The 27896-nt window shown below is 33.0% G+C and overlaps 2 protein-coding genes across 12 annotated transcripts in view; both read right to left on the bottom strand.

Moving 5' to 3' along the window:
- Window positions 1-27896, bottom strand: part of LOC134251852 (hemicentin-1-like) — a 73790-nt gene that overhangs the window by 14347 nt on the left and 31547 nt on the right. Inside the window, exon 6 of one of the 11 annotated variants that reach the window (XM_062734278.1) lies at window positions 493-555. The exons of the other annotated variants lie outside the window; for them this stretch is intronic. Coding sequence (XP_062590262.1) covers window positions 493-555 — 63 coding nt within the window. The remainder of the gene's footprint in view (window positions 1-492; window positions 556-27896) is intronic. 11 annotated transcript variants of the gene reach the window in all.
- Window positions 22133-24840, bottom strand: LOC134251855 (uncharacterized; the record flags this gene model as incomplete). Its single annotated transcript, XM_062734285.1, has 1 exon — window positions 22133-24840. A coding segment is annotated over one exon (1161 nt), but the record flags the coding sequence as incomplete, so codon positions are not given.

The following is a 27896-nucleotide window of genomic DNA, read 5'->3' as shown; positions in this document are numbered from 1 at the left end:
AGGCTTCTACGCAATCGGTAAACAGAACTTTTATAATTCATTAAATATTTAGTTAAGAGGGTAAATTATGAGGATAATGAACAGTTATTATGTTCAAAAGACAATTAATCAGAACATTAAATACGCAACTCTGAAAACATCAGAAGAAGGATAGGATACAAAAGAGGAGTAAGCATTCCCTGTTATATCTGTATCTGTCCTTTGTCATGTCCAGATGAAAGGTGACATTAGACCACGGATAACAAAAACAATAGAGAAGGAGATCTTTATATAATCAAAAATTCATTGTATTTTTAGAAAGAGATGCAACTTCACCCTGTTGAATTTATTTGTCAAAAAACAGAAAATAGAAGTATTGTATGGCACCAAAAGTACATTTGACTAAATCATCTTTATAATTGTCAAAGTTTTTTTTTTCATTTTTCATAATGAAAGAAAACACAGCTTTGCCAATAAATACATTTTCTAACTTTTCCTTTTCTTTATTCTCACCTCGTATGATGATATTCCTGTTCACCATTGTCACCCCGTTGGAGGCCATTATGCTCCAATTTCCTATATAGAAAATCAATAAATTGTACCTCAATGTTTTTACATAAAATTCTAAAACTGATTTTCTTCTTTTTTGTCTCTCAAAACGTAAACTGAATTATTAATTTACCTTCATCTCTTTCATAAACACTTGATATCCTCAGCTGATGTAGAAATGTGCCATTGGCCTTTGCAGAAGAATTAATTGAGTGTCTTGACATATTACCACTTATAATAACTCCATCGCGAGACCATTGGACAGTAAAGTTTGAGTTATCTGCTATCTCCGATTCAAACAATACTTCATTTTCTTCACGGAATACTGACTTGCTACTTCTGAAGTACAGAATTTCTAAACGTTACATAAAAAACTTGTCACTTATAAAACCTGTCACAGTACCCTAGTTAAAGAGCATTCGCTCTCCGATTTTTCTTTGCTAAGCTCGCGGCGCAAGAGTTGCTTACACGGGTCTTTTGGATGAGACTTACCGCACAAAGATCCCTTTTCAAAATAGTTGAAATTACGTTAAAGAACTTTCTCTACTAAATTGCCTAAATTTTGAATGTAGGTCTTATTCTGAAGGCCCCTTCGACGGCATATGGTGACTTATATACTTGAATGAAATATCCAAAATGTAACTAGTGAACTTCTGTATTTTCTCTGCATTAACATGACCCTAAAGCGCAAGATGATAATAGTTTTCTCATTTGTTCGACGGTTTTCTATGTTAAAAAGATGGACATTTTTTAAGAGTTACTTTCTGAAACCTCGCAACATGACAGATAGTAAATGTAAAGGAATCTTCTGTTTTAAAGTAACAATTTCCTATTTTAAAAGATAAACAATATTTTCCTATCTTTTGGCATGATTGCTTTATGCAGCATTATCATTTTCCTCTCTACATTTCGACAAAATCAAGACGAGTATGATAAATGCGCAATGTACCTCGAAAAATACGCATCTTTAAGAAGTCAATTTGAAAATATCAACTGAATAGTATCCAGGAAAGCTGGATTAATGTAACTTGTAAATACTTTAGGTAGAATCATAAAGATTGATGTAAAATCATGCCATTTATTATTAACATCCTCTTTAAAATATCGACTTTGAAAACCTAAGATACCAGTAATGATTTTAAAGAATTTGTAACTTTGACATGAGATATCGAGTTCATATAAGGGTTATATCTCGTACTTTACTTTGATACTGTTAAGTTTCATTACGAGAGGAATGTGACCTTAATTTGTTCAAAAACCATGCTTAAAAAGTGCCCGGGGCTGAAAATACTTTGTACTGTCAATGGCAAAATTGAATTCATTGTCTTGTCGGTTTTAGCTTTGTACGAAAAGCATTCAACCACGAAGATAATAACATGTTACATGATAATATAATTTGACGATTGATTGATTATAGCTTTTGATTCACTGTTTACTGTTTACTTTCATTTTTCACTCATATGAAGACGTCACCATCTACCGGTGAAAACTTAGCAAAAATACTAAAGTAAACTAAAGTTAATTATAGTTTACTAATGTATTAGGCTTCGAAATTTTGAAATTTACTAGGCCCTCATGGCCATTGAGCAGTTAGGGATCTTTATCATGCCAACGCCTGGCATGACACGGGGCCTTGGGTTTTAAGGTCTCAACTCAACCGCCAAGCACATGGCGATGGAAAAGCTCTACCCAATTTCAATCTACTTAGGTCACTCTCGGCCGAGATTCGAACTCACGACCTTACGATCACGGAGCAAGGTCTGCCGATTCCTGCAAGAATCGCTATGCTTAGTTCAATACAGACTAAAATTAACCTTAACAAATTTGTTGTTTATTTCTAAAGACTTCATCCAGATAGAAGACGTGAAATTCAGAAAGCATAAACTAACAAGAACCTATTGTATTTTCTGCCAGACCATAGTGATTATTTTAAAAATAAAATACTTGTACTTTATAATTCAGATACCATGTACGTTTGAGCTACTTTCTACTTTCAAAATTTGATTTAAACGTAATTATTAAAATGTATTCATTTTAATTTGTTTCAGATGCAGATTTTTTATTTTAATCATCTTATGAGTTCTCGGACATGTTTATACATCACAACATAATGATATTAACTAGATACGATCTCGTTGCGAGCAACGAGTGGGTCTTCAGTCTGATTCTTGATGAGATGTGATGAGATTTTGATTGAGATTTTCTTTTAGAACTAAATTATTGTTAAGAAAAACGATTTTGCACCCGAAATATTTTTAAAAAGTATTGAACATTAGTCATAAATTCGAATTTTGACCCTCTTGGACCGATGTATGAGGGGCCAGCTCTTTCTTTCTTCAAATCATCTTAAAGTTTTCATGCTTTTAAACACTTTTTGTTCAATAAGTGTTTAGAGATTCTTTTTTCGTTTTCGAGTTATTTGCGTAAGAAATATTTAGGGGCCGACCCTTCAACTCCTTAATGGATACGTTTAGAGAAAAATGAAAGGTTGCATATTGTTCAGAACATTATTTTGAACATCTTTTTCAATATTACTTTTCAAAATATTTCTCACTTTTGAGATAAAAAGCGTAAAGATTTAGCATTCTGGTCCCTTGTGGCCTCTAATTATTTACCATACGACGTAAAAATCATAATACATAGTTGTAGATTGTATAAATAAACATTTTTGCTTCAGTAATGTATGACAAATACTGACTGTTAAAGAGTTATCGATTAAATAACTTTGGCCCTTCTCGGCCCTTATTGTGATGAGTCAGCGTATTGTTCCTGATATCAATTTAAAGATCTTGTCATTCTGCACAAATATTGTTCTGTATCTTTTAACAAAATAATTACACTTTAAAAGATATTATGCAAAATGTCTCCAAAAATCATGATTCGTGTCCAAAATTTCGACCCCTAGGTACTTTCGGAAAATATCCAAACTCACAGCAACATGGAAACATGTCCTCTATCATCACTGAAATTTTCAGCGCTCTAGCTCAAGCCGTTTTTGAGATCAGTGACAGACAAGAGTGTCCTCTGAATTTTAACAAAATAACGATAACTTTATACCGGAAGTGTTTTCTCTAAAAATCCTTTAGCCGTATTTACTTCTAATAATCCAGCAACAACTCTGAAAATTTGAAGCAAATCAATCCAACCATCCCTGAGAAATCGTCTGCACAAAATTTGTGCGGAAAAAAAGAATAATGATAAGAAAATTAAAAAAAAAACATAAAAATAATAGAAGGGTCTTCCGCTGAAGACGGAAGACTCTAATAATTTGTGCAAATCAACGTTTTATTAATGAGAAGTAATACAATGGTGGCTTTGTTTTAAAACTTTTATGTGCATTTTGTTTACCTTTAGTTTAAAATGAGGTGCTACTAATGACTGATGATTAAAACAAAACATTAAGAAAACTGAGATATGTTATTACCGTTCTCACATCTGCTTCCTTTATAGCCACGAGAACATACACATGATGAATCAATGCAAGTCCCTCCATGCTGACAAAAACACGGTGTTGATTTCTCTAATGAATAAAAAGTAAAAATACACAACTGATGTTTTCATATATGATTTGTTAGTCCATTATTTACAAATTGTCTACGTTTTTTTTCCCGATTATTACTAGAAGGACACGGCGCTTATGCATGACCAGTCGTCACGAAAAGTTCACACCTCTATGGCATCTGATCCTACCTCCCTGACGTTTAAGAAGTCCGTGTTTGCTCTGTCCGATTTGTAATTTTTTTTAGCTTTTAATACTGTTCGTTAACTCCAGACAGCCCATCAAGTGACTAATTTTAGAATTATATATATATATATATATATATATATATATATATATATATATATATATATATATATATATAGAAAGCACAAAGAAATTCACTTTTACATGGATCGAGAGTTCAACCCCGGGCTGGGGCGGAAGTGGGTATCCATGTAAAAGTGAATTTCTTTGTGTTTTCTATATCAATATTTCTTCACTTAGGGCAGTTATATTAGTTTAAGAGATGTTGTAAAATGTGCTTTATAAATAATAATTGATTTCATTACAACGTGTATTGGTAACAATCCTCTGTTAAAACTAATGTCCAAATAACTGTATCTCACTTCTATTCTCAATGACCGTGTAGTGTAGGACAGCGCCGCGAGAATTCCATCGACATCGAAAGCAAGTTTTTAGACTTGCCTAGATAGCCGAGCGGTCTAGCGCGCTGTTCCTGCATTGCTAGGAGACAGATTCAGAAGGTCGAGAGTTCAACCCCGGGCTGGGGCGGAAGTGGATATCCATGTAAAAGTGAATTTCTTTATGCTTTCTATATCAATATTTCTTCACTTAGGGCAGTTATATTAGTTTGAGTTGTTGTAAAATGTGCTTTATATATATATATACTGAGACAATGCATTATTTCATATGCTACAATTCGATCCTATAATAAAATTGTCATATTCATCAATAACTTTAAACACAAGAGATCCATGGGCCACATTGCTCACCTTAGCACTGTAGCTTGGAAAAAAGCAGAAATCAGTTGATTTTAAACTTAAAAAGTTTAACCCAAAAGTGGTCCCAACCAGTCCTTAAAGGGGAGAGGGTATGATTTGAACAAGCTTAAATCTACATTATCTAAGGATGCTTGCATATTTCTTTGACTACCTGTGGATTTATTGCCCTTTATATTTGAACTTACATTGTGGCCCCGCCTTACCCCAAAGGGTCATGACTTGAACTAACTTGCATCTACACTACCTTAGAATGCTTCCATATGAACATGACTAATCATGGCTTTGCCTTTCTTGAAAAGATTTTTAAAGAATTTTTCTACATATTTCTATGCAAAATTTAAATTCCATATTGTGGCAACGCCCTAACCCCAGGGATCATGATTTGAACAAACTTGAATCTACACTACCTGAGAATGCTTCCATATATATGATCATTCATGCCTTTGCTATTCTTGAAAAAAAAAGAATTTTAAAGAATTCCCCTATATTTTTCTACGTAAAACTTTGATCGGCCATTGTGGCCCCGCCCTACCCCCGGGGTCATGATTTGAACAAACTTGAATCTACACTACCTGAGGATGCTGCTCTACAAGTTTGATCTTTCCTGGCACAGTGGTTCTTGAGTAGAAGATTTTTAAAGAATTTTCCTATATCTTTCTATGTAAACTTTTACGGGCCATTTTGGCCCAGCCCTTACTCCGGGGTTCATGATGTTGATAAATTTAAATCTACACTACCTGAGGATGCTTCATTTTTCATTTTTCCTTGCACAGTGGTTCTTGAGAAGATTTTTCAAACATACTACTAAATCTTAATTATTTCTTAATTATCTCGCCTTGAATAAAGGCGTGGCCCTTCATTTGAACAAACTTGAATTCCCTTTACCCAAGGATACTTTGTGCCAAGTTTGGTTGAAATTGGCCCAGTGGTTCTTGAGAAAAAGATGAAAATGTGAAAATTTTCAACGAAACAACAGACAACGGACAGATTTTGATCAGAAAAGGTAAATATTATATTATGCTCTGTAATTTGGCCATAGGGGACAATTTGTCGCATATCTGAGTATGATGATTACTGTATACAGAGAAAATTTCGCCCTCGTTTAATTTTCGCCCTTTCGCCCTCTTCATGATTGAGCGAATTTAAAACGGGGGAAATCATTGAAAACAGTATACTTTCTTAAACAGAACTATGACTGGGCGAATTTAAATCGGGGCGATATTGATTGCAAGAACAAAATGGGCGAAAATAACAAGGGGGGGGGGGCGAAAATAACCCTGTATACAGTATTTTTTATTTGATTGAAACTGTTTAAAACTAATCTGATATCCCCTATTAGGTCTGAAATATTCATTTATTCAACAGCTTTCTTCAAAAAGTCCTTACACATAGTTATCATTATTGTTCTATCCTTTTTTATTAATTTTTAATGACCTGTACAGAAGGCTTTGTGAAGTTTTCCTAAAACACTAAAATCATACCCACTATATTTGGTTTAAAATGACTAAGCAAATTCAAAGACAGCTGGAATTTTTTTAACAAGGTAACAATTGATAAAAAGGCTGGGTTTGTAATATGTCTTTTAGTAATATTTTAAATATTAATGTATATCGAAAATTAACTTACTTTCAATGTAAAAGGCCAATACAAATCCGCTGTTAGAATAGCCATAGTCACTTGTGAAACGCACGCTCGCTGTCGTCCCATTCAATTTTATTGGGGAAGAAGTATGCAACATGTTGTCTTCCGTCGACTCGCAAAAGTCTAATGAAAAAAAATTAATTTTTAAGTAATGGTCTATCAAGGGACATAAACCTGAACAGTACTGTTAAAATTAAAAACCATTTTGGTCACAACAGAAGCTAAAACTGGACTTAACGAGGCCGAGTCTAATTATTTCTGCCCTAGGGATTTTTTAATAATTTATTTCAATTATCTTAATTGTTATATTTTTTGTTTTAATATTAAAAAATCGAATGTTTACCATTCCGACTTCTTATGGGTATATCTCAAATATTGTCAAATTTAACCATTGGATCCAAAGGGTATTTGTTGGATAAGCACCAAATTATCGCATTTTATCCATATTTTACGTACTTCTGATCTCTTTTTCATTCAAGTAGGTGAACTTTATAGTAATGTAACGTTTTTACAAAGTACAAAAAATTACCAATTGGATTTATTTAGGTTTCTTTCCTAAGAATCACGTTTATAATATAAAATCAAAACAAACTTTAAACTGACTCAAATTCACTATAAATATTTTACCTGGATATCTGGATAATGATTAGCAAACAAACAAACATGAACTCATCAACAACAAATAATAAGAAAAAAATCAACCACAATTAAATCAATAATCAAATATAAAACCTATCTCTGTAGTTGCAGTGGAGGGGTATAACGAACAATTCTGTTGTTTCCCGACACAGTCTGCAACTACCCTAAAATACACCCTACAAGTCACCGAGACACCTTTATTAAGTCACTAAGATACAATATAAATTAAGTCACCAGGAACTAGTCACTGAGACATTAGATATTAAGGAACTAGATTCCTGAGCTGAGTGGTCTAACGAACAATTCTACTGTTTCCCGACACAGCCCAAGAACGTAGCCAAAGAGGTGTTACTCAAGCGATGAGTAACCACCAAGTAACCGAATACATTATGGGTGTCTGTATTTATTTCTTTTCTAATTACAAATGATTTGGGAACTCTGATTGGCTGTAATATAAACGTTGATTGGTTAAATATAAAATGATTCGATTGGATGATTTCAGAGACATTTTAATTTATCATAATTATTCTATTTCATTACAGTAAAAAATCACCAAATTGTGAAATTAAAAAAAAATGGTCTAGGAATTAATTATTTTTTTCAAAGCTCAATACCTTAAAATTGCCTCATTACAGTATAAATACATACATCAATGCAGATGAATTATGGGCGCATACATGTTATGATTTTTCGGTAAAAAAAAATGCAATGTTTAGATTGCTAGTATGTTTCTTTGAATGCTCTGTCATCAGTTTTTAGTATAATATCCATGGACGTCTCGAAAATACAAGCGAGTCATGCGTCATTCTTCAGCGCCATGCATTGCTTACAAAATCGAAAACGTTGACGTCGTTGACGCCACATCAGCGGTGTTTTTCTAATTATTGTCGTAAAATCACCTTTTTAGACCAGTAGGGGTTGCGGATAGTGTTTATTTTGTATTAAATTCAAATATTTGGCAAAGGTGTACTATCGCACAAATGACTGCATGAAATTAAGAATTATACTCAGCCTCGTTTAGAGAATAAGATATTATTCAGACTCATACATGGTTATTATTATTGTTTGTTGTTGTTGTTTTTTCTCAATAGTAAATATTTGTTACTTGAAAAAGAAATAGCAAATAAAATTAGCTACCCGACTTTGGCGTGTAAAACGTTGCTTTATTCGATAATCTTCTGACGTATATTCTAAATCTTGTGATGTAAAGTGTATATATTCAAAATCTTGTGATGTATATTCAAAATCTTGTGATGCATGTTCAATATCTTGTGATACTGAATTTACATCACAAGGTTTTGAATATACATAACAAGATTGTAGCACATCACAAGATTTCGAATTTACATCAATACATCAATGCAAGATATTGAACATACATCACAAGATTATAGAATATACATCACAAGATTTTGAATATACATCACAAGATATTGAACATACATCACAAGTTTACAGAATATACATCACAAGATTTTGAATATACATCACAAGATATTGAATATACATCACAGAATATTGAACATACATCACAAGATTTTGATATATAACCCACAAGATTTAAATATAAATCACAAGATTTAAATATACATCACAAGATTTAAGAATATACATCACAAGATTTTGAATATACATCACAAGATTATCGAATAAAGCAACGTTTTAAACACCATACCCAACTGTCATAATTCAGGTCTGCATATTATGGCATAATGGCTTATGGAATCAATGACGTTGGGGGTGGGGGGGGGGGCTTGAATGGTCACCGGATTTATTAAATATTTGCTTATTATTCGTCAGAACCAACTTTGCCAAAAAGTCGACCCGTTTTTATCTATGTGAAGCGGACTTTTTTTCAAAATCTTCCTCAAAAAACTTTAATTTATGTAGCATTCAAAGTGACATTGAGCAACTTGCATATCGAGGATGTATTATCAATAACCAGTACTTATTCCCAGTCTTATTCACTCTATCCCTTAATATAAAAGATAACACAGAGTTAATTACATCTGTTTCATGTTTGGATGTTTTGACAAACGAGACGACTTAAATAAGTTTTCCATCGTCTACTTTTCTTCTACATGAGTATTATACCGCTACCACCTGCATTTGGTGGAATTTACATACAAGTGTACTTTTCAAAAGATGTTAAAAAGGACTCTGGGAAATGAATTTAGTTCGTTACATGATCAAAGCCTGTGAAGCCTGAAGGGTTTCTCAGTAGATTTGATCAAGTACCAACTAAGTTCATTTCACAGTGAACTTTGTAATATTGTTGTTTATCATTTATCTTTACATTTGAGAAAAATGAATTCCGAGTATCTGTAAAACCACATTTATTACACGAATAGACTGCCGTAATGCTTTGTTTTGACGCGCAATGACCTAGAAGTTTTTTGGTCTTGATAGTTCGCCTCGCTCCAACATTTGAATATTAACAATGGTATTCACAGTCGATGCAGTTCAGAAATTCTTTGTTTATAATGTAAGGACAATGATCCGTACTGAGAATATTACTATATTTACGAGTTCTTAATATATTTGAATTCAAAACCGGTGATATCTCCTGTTTTAGTTCACTTTCACGTAACTTCAAAGGAATTTCGGGTTAAAAAGTGCGATTTTCGGCTAATTATTATAGCACTTAAAACTTAGTTCGGAAAGCAGACATGATCTAGACAGAAATATATGTAATCAATATATCATCTCGCCGTGTGATTCGGTCAAGTTATGACCTCTGACCCCCTAAGGTTTACATAGAATTGAATTTTTTTTCTCTTCAATAGGTTCATCTAAGAACAATATGTGTTTGTGAAACACTGATGGCCCCGTTTCGCAACATAGCGAAGATTAAACTTTCTTTTATGCAAATTTAATATATTGGTGTCCAAAAATAGACAAATACAATAGTGAAATATGAAAGTAGGCCAAAGTTAAAGATTTTTGATAAGTACGGAAATCTCCAAGGTCAAGGTCATTGGTATCCAATGAAAGGTCTTGTCAAAAAGAAAACATATGTGAAGTATGGAAGCCTTAGCCCAAACCCTTCAAAAGTTATGGCCAACGTTACCAATTTTTAAAAGTAGGTATAACTACAAGGTCATGGTCAAAGGGTCATAATTCTTGATTTCAAATGAAAGGTCTTGTCACAAGGATTAGATATGAAAAGTGTGAAAGCACTAGGTCAAAGTTCTTGGTATCCAATGAAGGGTCTTTTCACAAGGATTCCATATGTGAAGTATGTTTGTATGTCTCTCTGCTTGTCTGTTTGTCCGCAAAACCCTTAACCTTATCTATAACTTTAATTTAGTGGAGCTATGACTTTCATATTTCACATGTATATTCCTTGTGAAAAGACCTTTCATTGGATACCACCAAATTTGACCTTTTGACCTTGACCTTGGAGTTTGACTTACTTTTACATAAAAATTCGTTACTTTTAATTTGGCCGTATCTTTTGAACAGTAGATACGAGAACTTTCATACTTCATACTTTTGACCTTGACCTTAGAGATTTACGGAAAAACTTTAACCTTGGTCATAACTTTTGAACAATATGAGTAAGGACTTTCATATTTTACATATACAATTCTTGTGAAAAGGCAAAAAGATTTTTATTGGTTATCAAGAAATGTGACATTTTGATCTTGACCTTGGAGTTTGACCTACTTTTAAAAAAAATTTTGACCATAATTTTTGAAGGATAAGAACTAGGCCTTTTTACGTCACATATTAAATTCCTGTGACAAGACCTTTCATTTGATATCAAGAACATTGACCCTTTGACCTTGACCTTGGCGTATGAACCATTTTTACACAAAAATTCCAAACTTTTACTTTGGCCATAACTTTAATTTTTATACGGTAGATACAAGGAATTTCATAATTCAAATATCAAGTTTTTGTGGCAAGACCTTTCATCGGAAACCAACAAATTTTACTTTTTGACCTTGACCTTGGAGATTTCCGTAATTACGAAAAAATTAAACCTTGGTCATAACATTTGAACTGTAAGGACGAGGACTCTGAGTAGCTGATACTAATGTCAAAATTTAAATTGATAACTGTGTTCGTATAATCTTGATAAGGGGTAACAAATATGTAAGAATGGATCTGAAAGTACAAAATTCACCACAACAAATGCACAATATATACTTGCCATCGAGACCATTTATCTTCACAAAATCAGAGCAGCCACCAAACCCAATTTCTAGATATTGGGATCGAAATTCAAATACCAAACGGGTATCTCTCTCAATAACTGCTGGTTCCACGGTCCATAGACAATTTAAATTACTGAAAATAAGACAATTATAAAGAAGGATCCTTCTAGTAAGTATTGTAGTAAGAATTAAATTTTTCATAGATTCAAAAAGACAATATAATTAATGGTTTATATCAATTCAATTAAAATATGGAATTGATTCTTATGGTGTAAAAAGACAACAATACATTAAATCTATCAACTATTGCTGCTGCAAAATTAGATAAATAATTTATATTTCACTATTGACAATGATGTTTAGAGAAGTATAGTTTAGACATTTGTTTATACCTCAAATCTCAAATTTGCAAGGGGAGTTTGAAGCCATTGTAGATATTACTGAGCAACAGCATTTCATATTTTTCAGATCTAATAATGTCATTTTTTTATTAAAAAGTAGTACTAAAAACATTGGGACTAGTGCATTTAATTAACTATGTGGTCTAAGCTCAGCATGAAAAAGTATTCTGTAATTCCAAAATATAAAACGAAACATGTAACTATTTATGTAAATTTAGAGATGTGATTAACCTAATTCATTTTTGTGTTGCCTCTTTCAATTTATCCTTTACCAAAAAGTACTATAGTCAACTATATTAAATCAAAGGATCTTCTATAGTATATGTGAAGGTAATTTTACTATGAATTTCAGATCAATATGATTTACTTATTTTTATCCTTTCAAGTAATTTTCTGATATTCATAAGACATGTGTCTTGTTCATTTACATATTTTTCTTTCAAACAAATTACACCATCGGTATGTAATTTTTAGAACTTTTAAGGCTCTAAATATACAATAAAGTTCTAAAGTTAAGTTCCATAGTGAATCAAAGTATCAAAGTATTTACTTTTCATGCAGTAAACTATAGATAACTATTGTAGATTTTTGTTAGGAATATCTGCAACATATGGCAAATATGTTGAAAAAATGTGAACATTTACTTTAAAACATCAATAGACACCTACATTAAACTTTCCTTGTAAAGTTAAAGTTGCCACGTCCTTTTTTGAATAAAGACATGTAGTGCCAACGCTCCAATATATTAAAGAAATTAAGCCTCTACATTTTGAAAATTTCCTTTTTAAAATCCCTCCTCCACAAGAAATTATAGTCTTCTAAATTTAAAGTATTGCCAACATTCATAGCGTTTCATTGTATGTTGTGCAACTTGCATAATTTAATATCGTAAAATAAATCAATAATTTAGTTTATTCTAATAATTGAAACATCATAGGATCTAAACAATTTTTTCTCAAAAGCTGACGGATGAAATTCGATAAATTCTTAGCTCTTCTTTTTGATTACCTTTCATAATTGGATGGGAATTTAGGAGACATAATAAAGTTTGGTGTCTTCTCCGCCAGCAGCCTTGTACCACTACTCACGCATGTAGAATCTGCGTAAATAAAAAATGATTTGGAATGCGTGCATGACTGTATGATTTTTATGGACAAAAATTACAATGTCATGTTAAACAAATTTATATAAGTATACAATTCTGCGCACTCTTTCAGCTCACGTGGATTTTTGCACAAATTAATGTCGCCTTCTTCTTGTAATACAACCTTACATCATCGAACTTCAGTATGACGACATAATTAAAATATGTATTGAATATCTCATGCCAAGGTACTTGTCCTTTAAAAGCATTATCTTAAGTTTTCAAAGTCGCTGTTTTTAAGGGGACTTTATCAATTAATGGAACGATGTTACATCTGAATAATTCTACTACAAGTATTTACATTTTTTTCTTTTATTGATGTCAAACAAACAATTGTATAAGTAACAAACAGATAAACTATAATACACATTCAGATTTAATAATTATTTTTTACATAGACTAAATATAAAAGAATAGCTATTTTCAAATTGAATTAATTGAGCTTTCGTGAATAATATTTCTTTTAAATTTTCAGATGAGTATTTTTTTTAAATATTTTGCTCATATACCATATGCATACTCGCCCGATTTCGTTGAAATGTTGCGCCGAAAAAGGGACAATGTTGTATAAAGAAGTCATGCCAAAAATAGAATAATATAGTACTAGTATTTCTTTTGAAGGTTTATCTTTCAAAATAATTGATTGTTACTATTGAAAGGAAAATTCATTTTCATTTATTTGGCAGTTTAAAACTTTGAAAATTTGCAACTAAGCTAGTTTCAATTAGTGCAATTAAATTAAAATTAAGCAAAATGATCAATTTAAAATGTATTTTGTTGTTTCGGTACTCAATTTCGTATTGCAATAATGTGACATTTAATTTTGCAAAAAACCATGCGAGTTTAAAAAAGTGCACGGAGCTGTATATGTTGCCATTGAATGTGCATTTTAAACGAGGGCATCGACAGTGTATTGATATTGCAAAATTATATCTACTTGTATCCTTTTCCACAGCCATAAAACGAAGCTGGAATCCGCCTCCACTATTGGAAGAAATAGTCAACATAGAAAGTAGGACCTCTGATGTTCTAGTTTGTATAATCTCGTTACAGACGCTAGTTTTGGGACAAGTGACACAGGCGTCTTTTTGTGCTGAAGTTGTTGAACCTTAAAGAAATATGTCTTATGGGGTAAAATGTATAGAACATTTCTTATATTACAGCTTCATTAGAAAAGGGAAAAGCTTAATATTAATTTTTTTGGAGAGGGGGGATTTAAACATACGTATACCTATTGCATTACTGGACCAGGGTCATTATTGTATGTTTCAATTCTCTCATATGACATTTTTACAGAATTTTCGTGTATCACGCGGAAATTTGAATCTATTTTACATAATGAACATCCATTATTTGTTTTTTAAATGCATATACCAATGATATTCTATTTTATATTTATTTATATCTTCAAGGATATTTTAATGGAGTAAAGGTACATATACTTTATAGAATTGCGCTCAGCGTCGTTATAATTTTTTTTCTTATCTTGAAATCAACCTGTGCAGTCTAAATCTTCTTTGTACTAATATTGAAAATAATACCTTGTTTATAGATTAATTTTTTCTTGATTTAACATTTTTTTTTTTACAAATCTCGCATATTCTACAATTTTTTTTAAATTTCCTTGCTATCTGTATATTTCACTATTTAATGTCAAGTCATATTGATATTCTTATATTTTACCTTGTAGCATGTTTATGGGAATTCAATAAATATATTTTTCTATTAATGTACCGGTAGGTTCATCACAATTTACCTATTAAAAACAAATACTACAGATTTAAGTTTCATGCATTTAATTAAGTCTTTGAATGTGGTACGAACCACGAATGCCCTTAATTTTGTATTTAGAAAGGTCAATGTTTATTTTCAAAATCTTCTGGAAAAATTCAGCGAGAATTTAAGAGTAAAGTATAGTTTTGAAATCTTTATCAGTTTGAATATATCCACAAAATGGTGCTTAGTTACTAAATCAGAAGGTGTACATTAAAAGTGAATAGATGCTGTTTAAGACCTGTCACAGAACGAAATAATATTGAGAGAGATGCGGGGAACATACCATAATATAGACCAATATTTACATCAGCGTCACATATCCATTTCGGATAAACCACAACAAAATATCCATTCGGAGCAGAAATTTTCCAGGTACAGTTCTTGCTTCTGAAAGCATTTGACATTGCAAATGTCCTATGAAAAACAAGTAATAGAAATTCAAGTTGTTAAAAGATTGCAAAGTTCTTACGCTTCAAATCCTGTTTTCACCGGGTAATCGTCTGGGTAGGTCACTTTTCTCCCAAAATAAGGCTGAAGGATTATTTCCTCAACCCCATCACACGTTTTTACTGTGGACACTGGCGACAAAATAACAAGATTAATACATGTTTTATTTTTCTGTGAAAGATTTCTCTATCTGCAATATGAAAGATAAATGTATTTACATTTAGTATTTATGAATTACAACAAAAACAGGTATATAGCATAAGGTCATTGGCCACATTGCTCGCCTCAGCACATTGGCTAGAACTAAGCAGTTCAGTATCGAAAAGTTTACTGGGGGCAACTTAAATTTACACGAACTTAGGATGTTTTGGTATCAATATTACTAACCATGACATTGCTGTTATTAAGCAGAAGAGTTTAAGATTTTATCTTTGTATTCATATATAAAACTCTCTGTGACCTCACTCTTCCCATCCTCAATTTGAATAAATTTGAATCTACACTACTTAAGAATATAGCACTAGTCATAACTTTGCTGTTCTCAAGAAGATTTTAGAAGACATTTTGAATTTATTTCTTTTCAAACTCTGACCATTCCTGTGGCCCCAACGTACACTTGGGCTTATGGTATGAACATGAATTTAGATTTTGCAATAAGTTTGCAGTAAAGCGTTCAAATAAATTTCAACTTTTCTTGACCGCAGTTTTTTAAGGAGAAGAGTTTTAGAAGATGATACCGAAATTTCACTACCGGTATTTCTTAATTATCTCCCCTTGCATGAAAACGTTAGCCTTCATTTGAACAAACATGAATTTTCTTCACTTAGTGATTCTTTCTTGTAATTTTGGTTGAAATTGACCAAATGATTTTAGAGAAGAAGTCAAAAATGTAAAAGACGGACACCGGACACTCTTTTTGGGCTGAGGATAGAAGACTCAGAATAGCTAAAATGAAATGGTAAATAAGGTCAATAATATCTATCTATTTCAAGGTATTTTAAATCCTTCCTTAACAAACTTAAAGTGATAAAAATGAAATTTCTCAGAAAACTATTAGAGTAAAACATTTACAATAAAGAAATATGTTTGTTTTTGAACAGGAACTTACCAGAAAACAGAATAAACAGGAAAACTGTGAGAAGTTTCTTCATTTTGCTACTTCTGTAAGTCTAGCAAAAAGCAAAAAAAATGAGTGATATAAGTATGTGAAAGTAGGTTTAGGAGAGCAACTTCGATTCAGTACATACATGTCAAAAAAATCGCATTGAATCAGAATAAAAGAAACATTAGTTTAATATATGGAATAGGAAAGGATTTGTTAAATTCTGAATTCAATTGAAGATGCAGATTTTTATATTTCTTTTTCAGTCATACAGTTTAACGTTTCTCTGGTTAATTGCTTGTATTTTCCTTTATTATCATCATTTTAGGCCACTTAGGCCACTTTGTTTTAAAAAACATTTAAAGTTAATGTCTACTTTGTTCATACGACAACACTGACCTATTTATCAGACTTCGTCAGCGTTTCAATTTACGACACGCTGAATTCTTAGCAAATCAAAACAAACCATGATAGCTATAATTATGTGTTGAAAACCAAGTAGTAGCAAATGCATTTTATGCAAATAGGTTAATAAATATACAAATAGAAAAGGATTTCAGTTTAAAACAATATCTCTACTCATTCCATTTATTTACATTTAGTAAAATAGTTTTTATGGGTTTGCTATCAAAACAGAAGTTAAAGCATTGATATAGTGGTTCCTTTTGTCATATGATCCACACATGTGGAGTCATACCTACATTTACACCTTCAGAGATGCCAAAAAAGTAGCTTTTGTATTAGATTTTTTTCAATAACCGTATTTCTTTTAATATTTTGTTTATTAGGTCTTTCCACCTTTCTGTGGAAAGACCTCTTGAAATGCTTCTGTTTATTATTATTATTAGGTCTTTCCAGCTTTCTCTGGAAAGACCTATTGATATTCTTCTGTTTCTTTTTTTCCTTTTTCTTTATTATTTTTCCGCCGTGTGATTTTTTGTTTCAAGATTTATCGAAAAGACTTTGAGTCGATAAGAATGTACCTCGTAAAAGATTTTCGCAGTTGACCCTGTGTATATGAACTTTGACAACTATCGGAGTTACGACCCCTTTCGCAATAAAAGCTTGTTATCGCTACTCCTCCGAAACCATAAACCGCAGAGATTCCAAACCTTTATTAATGTCTACGACTGATTTAGTAGACTCTTCAATCACACATTGCGAAAGGATTCGTAAACTCCTATAATGAATTATTGCCCCTGAATGTTTGCGATGTTTACGAATATCAAGAACTTTTCTTAAACGACAAGTTGTAGAGACATGGGACCAACTGCAAAAGATTCATTGACCTTTGACCTTAAAATCTAGGTCAAGGTCAAAGGTCAAGGTCATTCAAAATATGTAAAATTAAGCATTTTTTATAGCTCTTTTGTTCTTCACCAAATTGTAAACATCTTTGCATCTTTAGTATGTACTCTTAAAACCATTTCAGAGATTCCGTGCTTGTCCCCTAAGATTGACCCCTCTAAAAGTTTGTGCCCCTTTCAGTGTAAACCCTTGTTATCGCTACTCCTCCGAAACCGTAAACCGTAGAGGTGCAAAACCTTCAACAATGTCTGCGACTAATTTAGTACACTTTTCATTCTATAAGTGCGAAAGAATTCGTAAACCATTTTAAGTTGATATTGACCTTGACATTTTCTCATGTTTACGAAGAACTGAAAACTTTCTTTAAGACAAGTCGTAAAGACATGTGGACAATGCATGGGATCTCTAGACCTTTGACCTTGAGGATAAGGTCAAGGTCAAAGGTCAAGGTCATTGGGAAAATATCAAAATTGCTTATATACGGGTTTTTTTCAGGGGGGGTGGTGTTAAAATGACCTTGACCTTTGACCTTGACCCTAACTCAGATTTATTTCAATTTTATTTAGATTTAATATAAAATAAAATGAATCTGGAAAATAGCGAATTTTTCCTATCAGATAAATTTCCACGCTCTCTGTGACACAGTTTTCTTCCATGAAATGCATGTTTTAAGTTTAATTTATGCTGATAACTATTAATTTAATCTAAATAGAGATGAATATTCAATCTTACCTATGAGTTCACCATATGTGTCAAAACGAACGCGCCTATATTTTCATTTCATTGTAAACACAGTGCCGACACGGAAGTTCGAATGCATCATAAGTTCTGTATGATTAACTCAATTTATTCAAAGTATAAACGAACTCAGATGAATTGTTTTTACAGGAAATCGGCATTTTCATTATACACCAATCGTGTTTCTCAGAACTATTCATTATTCTCGACTTTGTGCCACAAACAAATACACGTGTTTCTGAAGCGTAGATCTGAGGGTCCCGAGTTCGAATCCTGCTAGGAGTACTTTTTTTCTTTTTTGCATTTTTCTTCTTTTTTTTAACCCAAATGACACGGAAACACTTAAAAAGCTGGAAAGACCTCTTATCGTTCTGTGAACAATACGTCTCCTAGTTATTATTTTTCCGTTATCGAAAACTGAACCGAAAGACTTATCGAAGAACTTCGCAGTTCATGATACTTGCCATTAAAAGTTATTTCAAAAAAATACCCAACGCATATGACCTATGACCCCTTTCGGAGTTCTCGCCCCTTGTATGTAATTATTTGTTATCGCTACTCCTTCGAAACCGTAAACCGTAGAAATATGAAACCTTCACTAAAGTCTTTGACTCATTTAGTAGACTCTTCAATCTATTCATTGCGAAAGTGTTCGTAGACCCTTTCAAAGAGTTATTGCCCCTGAAAGTTTTTTAATTTTAGAAATAATTAAAAAATTTAAAAACGAGAAGTGATAGAGACATGGGACCAACTGCATAGGATTCATTGACCTTTGATCATGAAATTAATGTAAAGGTCAAAGGTCAAGGTCATTCCAAATGGAAAATTTAGCTCTTTTTATATCTCTTTTGTCTTTTAACATATACTTAATGTCTATGCATCAATAATATGTACTCTTAAAACTGTTTCAAAGATTTCACTCTTGTACCCTAATATTAACCCTTTTAAAAGTTATTGCCCCTTGTGCGAAAAACCTTGTTATCGCTACTCCTCCAAAACCGTAGACCGTAGAGACACCAAACCTTCACTAATATCTTAAGGGTCTTTAGGCCTTTATTCACTGTATAAGTGCAAATGGATCTGATGACCCCTTATATGAGTTATTGCCCTTTAAGTTCTTTGTACTTACTATTAAACCTTATAACTTGAAAACTATAAGTCATAGAAGCATGGGGGCAACTGCATTGTGACCCATGACCTTTGACCTTGAACATTTTTTCAAGGTCAAAGGTCAAGGTCATTCATTTTTTTTATTTTAATTTTTTCTCTGCTTTAAGAGAGTTCTGGTTTCTTTTTCATGGAATTTAATTTTTAGGAGTCAGGTATAAAACAAATTTAAAATTCAAAGAAGGCGGAAAGACCTCTTATTGTTCTGTGAACAATAAGTCTCCTAGTTATTCTTTTTTTTTTATTATTTTTCCGCCGCATGTTTTTTTGTTTGAAGATTTATCGAAAAGATTTATAGTCCATAAGAATGTACTCTGTAAATGATTATTGCAGTTGACCCTGCATAAATGAACCTAGACCCCTTTCGAAGTTATTGCCCCTTTCGCAAGAAATGTTTGTTATCGCTACTTCTCCGAAACTGTAAACCGCAGAGACTCCAAACCTTTATTAATGTTTACGACTGATTTAGTAGACTCTCCAATCAAACATTGCGAAAGGATTCGTAAACTCCTATAATGAATTATTGCCCCTGAATGTTTGCGATGTTTACGAATATCAAGAACTTTTCTAAAAGGACAAGGCATAGAGACATGGGACCAACTGCAAAAGATTCATTGACCTTTGACCTTAAAATCTAGGTCAAGGTCAAAGGTCAAGGTCATACAAAATATGTAAAATTAAGCATTTTTTATAGCTCTTTTGTTCTTAACCAAATTCTAGACATCTTTGCATCTTTAGTATGTACTCCTAAAACCATTTCAGAGATTCCAAGCTTGTCCCCTAAAATTGAACCCTATGAAAGTTAGTGCCCCTTTCAGTGTAAACCCTTGTTATCGCTACTCCTCCGAAACCGTAAACCGTAGAGGTACAAAACCTTCAACAATGTCTGCGACTAATTTAGAACACTTCTCATTCCATTAGTGCAAAAGAATTCGTAACCCATTTTAAGTAGTTATTGCCCCCGCGAGGTTATGATGTTTACGAAGAACTAAAAACTTCTTAACGACAAGTCGTGAAGAGATGGGCCCAACTGCATGAGATCTTTTGACCTTTGACCTTGAAGATTAGGTCAAGGTCAAAGGTCAAGGTCAGTGGGAAAATGTTAAAATCGCTGATGTATGCATTTTTTTTAAATGACCTTGACCTTTGACCTTGACCCAAAAGTTAAATGATATATTCACTACCGTTACCTTGATTCAGCTTCAAATTTTAAATTAAAATTTATAATGTTTGTTTTTTTTTTTTGATGACCTTGTCCTTTGACCTTAATAAATGACCTTGACCTTTGACCCCATTGACCCATAAGTCACAATCAAGCTTAAGTATGTGGAGGTATTTTCAACTCTCACCTTAACAAATGCTTATGAAATACACCCCCCCCCCCCCCCCCCCCCCGTCCCTTCAAAAAAAAAAAAATCAATGGCTATGTATAAAAAAAAATTTACAACTCAAACAACACCAGAGCTCGACATAAGATTGAGGATTTGGGTAGAAGACACCTTAAAGAAACTGTCCTAAGAGTTTTACGGTGAGTCTCTTGAGTATAATGAAATTCTACTGATTATCGGCAAAAACTACATTTTTTTCTGTCTGAAATTTAAAGTCTGATAGGCATAAGATGAATTAAAGCTTGTATTGTCTATTTCTTCTTTTGTTGTTAATATCATTCCATTCTCCTGTTCTAATAAGACATTTCAATACCAAGTATACTAGCTTTCTTTACTATGTGGAATTTATTTCAATTTTATCTAGATTTAATATTAATGGAATGAATCTTGATTTCATTTGAAAATTGATTTTTTTTTTCTAGAATAACACAATTCCAAGAAATAGCGACTTTCAGCATAGTAAAAAGAAATACACGTTTCCTCCCTATGTTTCCCATCTAGAATTACATGTTTGGAATTTTATTCATGCTACTTACAACGAATTTCATGCCTATTTCGGTCAGGAATGTTAAAATCCGAACCCGATTCTCTGTTTTCCTTTTCCATAATTACAAAACTGCCTTGCATCTCTCGCTCATGTTTCTCTCATGCTCTTAAATAATTTATCATCATCCATTTCAAACATAAAACAACTCAAATCGGATATTTTCAAACATCTCTTTAATACATGTATAATGCACCTATGATGCAGGTACACATGGGACATTTCACAACGTTTTCACTTGCGCTTCCGTCTTGATGCGCAGATCAAATGCATGTTATTCATATTAATAGGTATATCATAATTTTAATCAGACACTACCCCTTACATCTAAACTTGAAAACAATCTAATTCAAGCTCATATATACACATAGGAGCGTGTTACAACGTTTTTAACGTGCTCTCTTTGCGTGATCAATGAAATCGTGGTTATCCCCGAGTCGACTGCAAACAATCCAGGAAGTCTGTTTAGGGTAAAATTACACCAACTGCGAGCCCGATCTAAAATCCTAGTAGAGAAATGAGAATTTTGCTGTTTTATGTGCTCTTAAATGCGGGCAATCATGAACAACTCAGTTCGTATGTACATGTACCTGAAGCACATTTGCAGCTCTGTTCTGCAGCCATTAAAATGATAAAGCGAGTGTTTGTGAATAGAGCATTTATTACATTACAAATGCCAAATAAAATGAAAAATTTTACAATTTCAGAATGCAGCAGAAGGTGGGGTGCAAAAAATATCCCACACCTTCAACACAAGAAAATCAGTAATCTGAACAATAATAAAAATGTGCATGGAGGTTTGAAGGGGGGTGGAGGAGGGTAAAATTTTCAAACCACGTTTTTTGGAGCCAAGCGGAATTATGAATATGGGTTAGGCTAATAGCCGTAAATAGAGGGCGCTTGGAAACTATAACCCGGAAAAACCCCTCAAGACCCAAACATTCATACACATTATTAGTAAATCAAAATACAAAAACCTTTGAGCATTTAGATCCCATAAATTCCTTTATATACATAAATACACTTATGTGCTCTTAAATGCGGGCAATCATGAACAACTCAGTTCGTATGTACATGTACCTGAAGCACATTTGCAGCTCTGTTCTGCAGCCATTAAAATGATAAAGCGAGTGTTTGTGAATAGAGCATTTATTACATTACAAATGCCAAATAAAATGAAAAATTTTACAATTTCAGAATGCAGCAGAAGGTGGGGTGCAAAAAATATCCCACAAGAGGGACAATGAACTTATAGAGAAGGGTCCCTCGCCCCACCCAAAAATGTGCTTCAGTTCAACATGAGTATGATAATAAAACAAATAAATTGATATAGGGATCAATGGAATACTTAAGAGGAACAGTAATCGATTCACATTCAAAAATTTTATATAAAGTTTTGTCATCTTGTATTATACACATACTCATCACACTAATTAAATATTACTGTTAAGTTATAGACCATACTGCATAGAAACGAAATTTTTGTTCTTACTCAAATAATCCTCTGTTTAAATTCCCCTTGTTTTATCCTGCCCATAAGGAACATAGCCTTGTCTGAACATTAACCAAATATGAATATATGCGTATACATGTATATTGTCTGTTAAACGATAACACAAAATCAAGTAATAGTAATCAGCATGTCCCGCTATATATAATGCACTAGACGGATAATGGAAATGATCCATATAAGAAATTCTAACATATAAAACACACTAGGCTTAGTAAGATATAGTTCCACCATCCACTCACAGGTTGAAAGTTATTAACATATGTACATAATCATTACATATCTTGTAACAGAAAAAATGACATGAAACATTAACAATCCTCCATATCAAAAATCTTGAGTGCCGCCTCAGACAGTCACCCAAATCTAATAAATTTACCGTACATGTTAATGTAGCTATAAATTAAGACAATCAAACATGTTGCAGTGTAACTCTCTCATTCATGATAAAAAATATGACACCATGAAATTAACCTAAAACATCATATATATGCCAAATTATGAGATTATTAAGAATTTATTACCTGGAAAGGGATGCAATGAAAAGAGATGAAAAATGCTTCAAACAGAATCCCCCTTCCTTCAAAATACAATCAAGTGACCAAAAATAAAGGATACCGCCTCAGACAGTTATCCTTTATATTTGGAGCTTCTAACCTCTTCACAAAAACATGTACACACTAAAATGTTGGAAACATTGATACCCTAATGTATCTCTTAAATGACTCTGAGTGCCATCGTCCCATGACTCTTATTTGTGAATCTGAAAAACCCTGTAAATGTGCCTGGGTTGCTGCTCCTATCCTGAAGCTGTGTGCTTTAAATGTGTTAGAATCAAGCTTGGAAAATTTTAGTGCTGACCTCAAAACATCACAAAATTCTGTACGCGAGATGGGTCGTCCTGATCTGTAGCAAAATAGGGCTCCTTCTTCTGCACCTCGCATCTCCAAATAATTTCTCATAGCTTGCACCGGACAAAAGCTGCATTTGGGTTGGGGATTTATTTCCAGCTGGACAGGTTTTTTACCTAAATTATGTTTGAAGTTGATCATTGTAACAACCATGCGTACTTGTTTTTTGTCACGCCTGAAAGAAACATTTCTTCGAAGCAACAGGTTTGGATTTGAGCCAGAACGAACTGTGATTTCTCCCACTCTTAGAAAAGCATAAAATGCTAAAAGAAACATCGCCATGTACAAATATTCTTGGTACTTGGAATTGGCTACATGTGGTATTGCCACCAGGAGCTTCCCAAGAATATCCAAAGTAATTGGTTGTCGGACATCTGAAGAATTGACAAGCCGTTTTGCCCCACTTAACATTTTCTTGATCAAGAAATGATTTGAGAGATCTGGGGCATTTGTCATTTTGAAATAGTAAGCCAATGCTGCCAGGTAAGTTGATATTGAGCTTGGTGCTTTTCCTAAACTGAATAGGTATGACACGAAACAAATAACCTGTCCAAGGGAAATCTCCTTAATGCAGTCAGTCTTGTAATAACTCTGAATAAAACTACTGAAACAATTTAGGGCCTGCCTGTACAATTTCTTTGTGTTAGGAGCCAATGCTGCGTCTATTAAACTACATGCTGTGCTTTGGAGAGTTGCAAAAGATGGATTGGTATGCTGGTGTGTTTGGCCTCCATATCCACGGACACTTCTTTGAATTTCTCGATCTGTAAGCGTGAAAGTAGGTCTGGTAAAATATTGAACATTCCTGGGATGTGTTCTGCCGAAAAGAGAATATTGTATGTCATAAGTGCCAAAACTAATCTTCTCACCAAAATCATGATTTTTGAATCTTTTGATGTTTGCGAGTTCACAATGTGAACAACTGCTGCATTATCTGAATGGAATATGACACAAGAATTCTTTAAGTTAGATCCCCATAGTTCGACAGCTAACACAATCGGGAATAATTCCTTGAGGGTAATATCATAATCCTTCAGATTTTCTGGCCAAGACCCATAGAACCATTTCTTTTCAAATACAGCTCCAAACCCCAGAGAACCTGCTGCATCAGTGTAGAGATGAATTTGTTTCGATGTCACCCAGATATGTTTAAATAATAATGATTTCCCATTGAAGTGATCTATAAATAATGACCAAGCAGCCAGATCACGCCTACTCTCTCTAACCATGTCTTTGTGGTGGTGAGGCTTTGAAAGGCCTTTTGTTAGGTCAATGAGCCGCCTTAAGAATGTACGCCCAGGCACGATCACTAGACAAGCAAAATTAAGCAGTCCTATCAAGGACTGAAGTTCTCTAAGGGTAACCTTTCGCTTAAATTTCATTGAATCTATAGCTTGTTTTAATTTCTCCAATTTATCGCGCGGCAACCTAATCTCCATAGCCAATGTGTTGATTTCAATACCAAGAAATACCAAGTTTGTAGTTGCCCAAGAAGTCTTTTCTGCCTTTAAAGAAACACCTAGACTTTCACATGTAAGTTTGAAAACATGTAAACTTTGATTACATATTCCCGATGCAGGTGGACCAATAAAAAGAAAATCGTCCAATATATGAGTTATGTGAGGAATATGCCCCTTAACCTTACCAATCCATTCTAAGGCCGTGGAAAATGTTTCAAAAATAGCACAAGAGTTTACTAGTTTTATATATAATGTTTGCTTAAATTATACTTTAATTGTATATTAACACTGCAAACAGGAAATTAAATTCAAATGTATTTTGCGATACATATTTCAATTAGTGTTGTTAACATGAAAGTAACAGTAGTTCTTGTAACATTTTGAAACCAGATGATGCAGCAGTTTGTATTTTTATGCGCTTAAATATCAGAGTTCCAATAAGAAAAGGCCAAAAAATTTTCAATCATGTGATTCGAAGAATTAAATTTTCAAAATTAACTTAGTATAATTGTAAAACCTTAATTCTATATTCCTAAGTCACAGCACCGAGTGATGTATCATCGTTAATTTTAATTTTCGGTATTGGTGATATAACAGGATATCAAATTAAAATAAACCACTGGAGGACAAAACTCCTTATACTAGTTCTTATACTGTTGCTTTAAAGAGTCTGTAAATGTCTGTATATTTAAATATACTCGTAGATGTAGTCTCGACATGAAAAGTTATTATAGAATTTATAACTTTTAAAATATTTATATTAGATACTAAAGACCATGCTTTTTTGATTGATTCCATAGAAGTCTGAGATGAAGAAGAAAGAATGTAAGATATATATGTCGGTAATTTAAAGCATGTTACATAGTCTGAATGACTTCAGACAGTCTAAGTTAATCAAGTCATTTTTCTATATAAACTATTGTAAGATCCTCTGTAATAATCCGTAGTTAGTAATTGTTTTTAGAATGCATAAAGAATACTAAAATAAACCCTGAGAATGTTTTGTATAAAAAGGATGTAGATAGTTACAGTTTACAGATTATGTATTAATGTACTTATATAAGCACATTAATATTTCCTTTGAATGTAGGTCAAGCACTATCTGGTTAAATCATATTTCATCAGCTTGAAATAAAATGATACCACAGAGTCTGACACAGCTGTTATTTGAAAAGGACGTTAAAGGTAATCTATTAACAAACCTTTATTTCAAACAAGACATCTATAACTTTTCAATTGTCAACTTCACTTACTTATGTAGCAAAATACCTTCATCACATGTATACGGGGTTTATATCTCTCAGTTTCTTCGATACGCAAGAGCATGCTCTACGTATGAACAATTTTTAAAACGAGGTAAATTATTGACAAGCAAGTTGTTGAAACAATAAAATTAACTGTCTCGTTTAAAGTCATCATTTCGTAAGTTCTATGGTCGATACAATGACCTTGTCAGCAAATACAATTTATCATTGAGTTAAATGCTGACGATCATATTTCATGCTTCTTGTTAGGCCATTATATATACACACTGATTTGTTGACGTTTTTTTTTTCGTTATTTCCCGATCATGACAAGGAGTACACGGCGGGTTTGTGACCGGTTGGCAGAGGATGCTCACTCCTCCATGGCACATGATCCCACCTCTGATGTTTGAAATGTCCGTGTTTGCTTTGGTCCTATTTTGTATTGATTTATGGACTTTTGATTGATTGATTGATTGATTGTTGTTGTTCTGCGTTCCGTTGGAGATTTTTTACTCATGGAGACACGTAACCATATACCGGACCTGTGCATGGCCTCAAATGTTGACCTTTACTCGGGACTCAGGGCCATTGAGCAGTGAGGGACCTTTATCGTGCCAACACCAGCCGTGACACGGGACCTCTGTTTTTAAGATCTCATCCGAAGGACAAGCAACTTTTACTTCAAGTGCCGAGCACATGGCGAAGGAACAGTTGCTCACCAATTTTTATCGACTTGGGTCAGTCGCGCCCTTTCGAACTTACGGAGGGAGAGCTCTACCGACTGAACTACAATGAACGGTAAATGGACTTTTGAGCTAGAATACTGTTCGTTATCTCCGCAAAATATTCAAAATAACAAGGGTAACCATTTACCAATAAAAAATAAAGATCTTTGTTAAAAAATCATAAACCTCATTTATAAATAAATTGTATTTGTAAATGAATTCTACATAGTTGCAACAATTACTGCCATATATTCATAGTAAAATAAAAAAAGTGTTAATTTTATATCTCTACTTTGACTTTTTGGAAAATGTACATTATGAATAGGATTTATATCAATTTACAGAGGAATACAAAATGATAGTAAATTAGTAGTTTAATTTTATGTATGGAATATTAAACTGTTAAAATAAACTGACCTTTTCTGCAGATGAATTATCTGATCCATATGTCAATCCGACAATAAATACGCATTTTTATCTTAGGACAAGGAAGATATATGAAGCCAGTAAAATTATACATCTGCCTTCTACTGCTTTCCTTTTTTTAAGTTCCC

The sequence above is a fragment of the Saccostrea cucullata genome, unplaced genomic scaffold, assembly GCF_032062105.1.
Source record: "Saccostrea cucullata isolate Sc308-1 unplaced genomic scaffold, CSIRO_AGI_Scuc_v1 ctg1486, whole genome shotgun sequence".
NCBI lineage: Eukaryota > Metazoa > Mollusca > Bivalvia > Ostreida > Ostreidae > Saccostrea > Saccostrea cuccullata.
Note: the sequence above shows the minus strand (reverse complement) of the source record. Positions and strands in the feature narration are given on the sequence as shown.